Genomic DNA, 5,050 nt, shown 5'->3' on the forward strand with positions numbered 1-5,050 from the left:
TGTCAGACACACACTGTGGGAGACGTACATATTGTGGTCTTCCTGTCAGGTAATCAACAATCCAGGACACCAGAGAAGCATCCACCTGCATCGCTGCTAACTTATCACCCAGGAGGGTCGGCCTGATGGTGTTGAAAGCACTGGAAAAGTCAAAAAACATGACCCTCACAGTGCTCGCCGGCTGGTCCAGATGGGTGTAGACACGATTGAGCAGGTACACTCAGAAAAATTATGGTTCTTAAATGGTTCTTCAGATGGCTTCATGGTTCTTTAAAGAACCATCATACGTCAAAGAACCTTTTTATTTTGTGGATGGTTCTTCAGCTATAACAAATGGTTCTTTAAAGAACAAAAGGTTCTTCATCCTTAGCAATCTAAGTTTGATGGTGTAAATGGCATAAATATTTATTCACTATAATGAGGCTGTGAATTATACTGTGTGTTTTCTTTGTGTGCATGTGTGTGCGAAGGGAGAGGGCGGGTTACCTGGCAATTACCCTTTAAGAGAAGATGGTAGGAAACTGAATATTCAAATAAAAGTTAGAAATATTTGCTTAAAAATATACTGGTGGCAGGGGTGGGGGCCAAAGCCTAAAGACCCTAACCCCCCCCCACACACACACACACACACACCCCTAACCCCACAAACACATTATGAATATGGTGAGTTAACAAACAGTAGACACAATACACACATTCAAGTACTGTACTTTAGTTTTAAATTTTAATAAAGCATTACTATTTTCTACTCCAAGGCATTACTTTTGAGATTATTATATATTTTTGAAAATACAGCATAATGATAATACTAGTTATTGTAAACTTTACAAACCACCCAGCAGTATGTAAAGTCAAATTATAAGATACAAGTAAATAACAATTGCAGAACAGAATGTCAGTGTAATGAACACACACTTCGTTTTGACAAAGCACTGCTTAGGTAAATGATCTGAGTAGTTGTTCATCACTGAGCAATTTGTTAATATGTGTTTCGAGCCAAATAAATGACAGGGAGAGAGAGTGACGTCAGAACACGTCATGCTATAACCTCCCGGGAGCGAACGGAGGGGGTCAGTCGTTGGGATGCGCATGCGCAGACAGAGTGTGCGAGCGGCGGGCCTTGACCTTTCGGGGAAAAAAACTCACGGACGGTGACAGCGAAACGGATAACAGTCTTCAGTACCTGCTGGACTTTGAAGCTGTGGATTCTGGGACTGTTAGAAAAGGTAAAACATTTCCATTAAAACCTTATTACTGTTTTGTTTTTGTTACTCGTCATTGTAGCTTGCTGTTAATGTTGTGCTAACAGTAGCGATTAGCTAGATACGTTAGCCGTTGAGGTCAGCGCAATTTAGTATCCGGTATACAGAAACTGTTTTCCTAACAAAACCACTGTTATAATTAAGTGAAGGTGCTCCCAGCTAATTTGAACCTTTGGCTTCTAAAATATGTGGTTCAATTGCGTGCTGCGTACATAACCTAATGTCAGCTAGACCGAAATTAAAATTTAATATATTGTTAAAGTCACTAAAATGGCGCCTGAAGCCTGTTGTGAGCTCTGTGTCTGCTCTAGAAACTCTGAAATTCTGTAGATCTGAGCCGTACATTAAATACTCACATGAACCTGTACTTTGAATTCTGTATGAGCTGTATAAAATACAGCTATGCATAAGAGTTTTGAATGAATAATTAGATTAGATAACTCTTCATTGTCTAATCGAATTATATAGAAATGAATAGAAAGTGGTTCTTTAGACTGATGCCATAGAAGAACCTGTTTTGGTGCCACAAAGAACCTTTCAAACAATGGTTTCAAACATGAGAAGGTGTGTCTTTGACTGTTCCTGCATAACTTAGTTTCGGACTAGTTGACAAGTTATGCTCCGGTCATTTGATGTTTCCAAGATAGATGTTCTTTTGTAATATAGTTAAATTTTTTTGTATATTTAATTTATCCACCATCATACATCATACATACAAGCTAAGAAGAGGTTGTTATACTAACAAGAGGTATCAACGCTGGGCCAAAGTTCAGCACATGGTTAAAGTTTGTAATCCAGCCAGGGTGTAAATATCACTCAGCAGCCAGAGCTGAAGCAGGTAGCATCAACACATAAATCTACTCTACCCGGCTTAAATCACAAGAGCACCTCTGACCAAAAAGCTGTAGATTTTTCTTGTTTGCACAAATTAATCCAGATTCACATTAACTGTGTTCACAGCTCCAACAAAATGAGGAAGAGGAGGGGCAGAAACACAATTAGATTGAATTACAATTGGATGGAAGTTGAGGACAAGGAGAAGGAAGCTTTGGATGAGGAGGAAGAGAAGCAGCAGGAGCATCTTTAGGGATCCCTATGATGTCATTGAGGTTGGTTTCATTAATATGGTCCTCTCACAAAGAACGATGACATGTTTTAGTTCACGTACTTCCTGTATTAAATAGTGATATGCAAAATGTTGTGAAAAACCATGGAGCAGGTACGTATAGTGCATCTGCAGGTAAATGAACATCAAATCTCTAAGACAGACTGAAATCTGTATATTTATCACCCTTATGATAAAACCCATGTCAGCCATTGGTTTATGGACTTTGTATTTTGAAGCCTCAACATTTGCATTATTGCTGTTGCTATGTTGGGACCATATTAGGATGAGGGATCAGAATCTGGAGTCATGCACACTATTATTTCATTTAGTGTGTATCCATAAGATTCGTACAGCAGATCCAAGTTGTGCCTTGAAAACAGGAAAGTCGTCTGCATAGAGGAGAACTGTAATAGCAGGCTTGTACAAAGTGAGGCTTTGTGCTCACATTTGCTGCAAACACTCATTTTACCCTGTTTTGATGCAGCTTTCACTTGAAATCAGGCAAGAACTGGACTTATTTTTTACAATGTGTTCTTGTGAATTGATTGTGTATCGCATATGTTTGGTTTGACTTTCTGCAAGACAACAGTCGTCCACTGGCCAAAACAATTTTCCAAATACCTCCACGTGATCTAGCCTGGATTTAGAAAAGAATAGCAAAAAAAATCTGCACCTCCTGCTTCAGATGCAATTTGTGTTTGTGTGTTCAGAGGCAGCGGCGAGAGGGGAGACCTCGGGTCATCCAGCTGGAGAGCCTGACCAGGAGGAGTCGAACATTAACTCAGCTCTTCCAGGGCACCCTGCAGACTCGGCTGTTGGCATCGACGAGGGATGACGTGAACGCCAAACTGGAGTCCATCACAGGTCAACTGCAGGTATGCGAGTCAGACCTTCTGAGGAGGGTTTCACTTTTCTCTCTTCTTTATAATTGACTCTTTTCTCTCTCTTTCAGCTCCTTGTCTCAGAGTGGGAGGGATTTGAAGCACAAAGGGAGGAACTTGTCATTTGGTTGGCTGATATGGATGTCCGCCTGAGTGAGGTTGACCAGCTGACAGGAAACACCAGTGAAAAACTGAAACAACTGCAGGTGTGGGCTTGTTTTGATATGACATATATTTGATATGAAACATACGTCAGAGACATTGTCCTAAACTGGACTAACAAAGGACCATGAGTACAACATGAAAAGTACATTACATAGCGTAAGGCTGAAGTTCATTGATCATTTTAATCATAAACTTGTTGTTGAAATGTTTTTACTGAACATGCAAATATCTGCTGATGAAAATGTGTTGATTTATTGGTCTGTTATGAAGCTATTGCTATTTCTAATGTGTTTTATCACTTTCTGATGTTTTATTAATTAAACAATACATGTATTATTTGTTGTGTTATCTGTAGATATAGTATTTATATATATATTTATTTATAGTATAGCCAATATATTTAATTATTACTTTTTAAAACACTAATATGTGACATGTATTAGTAGTGATGTTGTGCTGAGGGTTAAAATGCCTTTTTGTCTTTTGGTAACTACAAAATGACAATAAACCATTAATATATGTCTATGCTGTGCTCGTATTTATTTTACCCTACTCAAATTCAATTTATGATGCATTTTATTTTGAAAGATTTAAAATGGTTTTTTTAAAGAACCACTCAAAAAAGGTTCTTTAAAATGGTTCTTTTAAAGAACCATTTGAAGGACCTTTTTAAAAATGGTTCTTTAAAGAACCATTTTTAAAAAGGTTCTTTGAAAAACCATTAAAGGTGCCCCAAAGAACCATTTCTTGATGGTTCTTTGGGGCACCTTTAAAGGTTCTTCAATGAACCACTGAAAGAAATGGTTCTTCAAAGAACCATTGTTTGAAAGGTTCTTTGTGGCACCAAAAAAGGTTCTTCTATGGCATCAGTCTAAAGAACCACTTTTGGTTCCAGTTGGCACCTTTATTTTTCTGAGTGTAGATGATGGCGTCCTCAGTTCCGAGACGAGGCTGATAAGCGAACTGAAGGGGATCCAGGTGTGGTCTTACTATGGGTCGCAGCTGGTCCAGGATGAGCCTTTCCAGGGTCTTCATGATGTGGGAGGTCAATGCCACGGGCCTGTAATCCTGGGGGCCACTGGGACGTGGCGTCTTTGGTACAGGGACGAGGCATGATGTCTTCCACATCACCGGGAACCTCTGCAGACTCAGACTCAGCATAAACAGTTTATGAAAGACTCCACACAGCTGGGGGGCACAGGTCTTGAGGACAAGGGGACTCACTCCGTCTGGTCCAGCAGACTTGCCTGAGTGAAGTCTCCTCATTTGCATCTCAACCTGGTATTGAGTGAAGGTGATGGGTGGGGGAGGGGTGTCAGGAATCTCACAGGAGGCAACAGCGCCATGTGAAGAGAGAGGCTGGCACAGTGGTGTGGCTCTGGATTCCAGGCTGACTACAGGTGAGGTTGTGGGGGTGTGAGCAGACACTGTGGTGTCGAATCTATTGAAAAACAGATTCAACTCGTCGGCTCTATTCTCACCTCCCTCAGCTCCCCTGCTGTTGGTTGGCCTGAATCCAGTGATGGTCTTCATGCCCCTCCACACCTCTCTCATGCTGTTCTGCTGGAGTTTCCACTCCAGCTTCCTCCTGTAATTGTCCTTAGCCTCTCTGATCTTGTCCTTTAGTAACACCT

The 5,050-nt window shown here is 40.6% G+C and overlaps 1 protein-coding gene across 1 annotated transcript; it reads left to right on the forward strand.

Annotated features, from left to right (window-relative positions):
* The first annotated feature begins 1,074 nt into the window (after positions 1-1,074).
* On the forward strand, positions 1,075-3,941 carry LOC145423180 (uncharacterized). The gene is made up of 4 exons (XM_080295389.1): positions 1,075-1,226; positions 2,223-2,371; positions 3,081-3,245; positions 3,323-3,941. Exons 2-4 carry the CDS (start codon positions 2,315-2,317, stop codon positions 3,488-3,490), a joined length of 390 nt encoding a protein of 129 aa, XP_080151515.1. The 5' UTR covers positions 1,075-1,226; positions 2,223-2,314; the 3' UTR covers positions 3,491-3,941.
* Positions 3,942-5,050: the final 1,109 nt, after the last annotated feature.

Source organism: Astatotilapia calliptera, chromosome 20, assembly GCF_964374335.1.
Source record: "Astatotilapia calliptera chromosome 20, fAstCal68.1, whole genome shotgun sequence".
NCBI lineage: Eukaryota > Metazoa > Chordata > Actinopteri > Cichliformes > Cichlidae > Astatotilapia > Astatotilapia calliptera.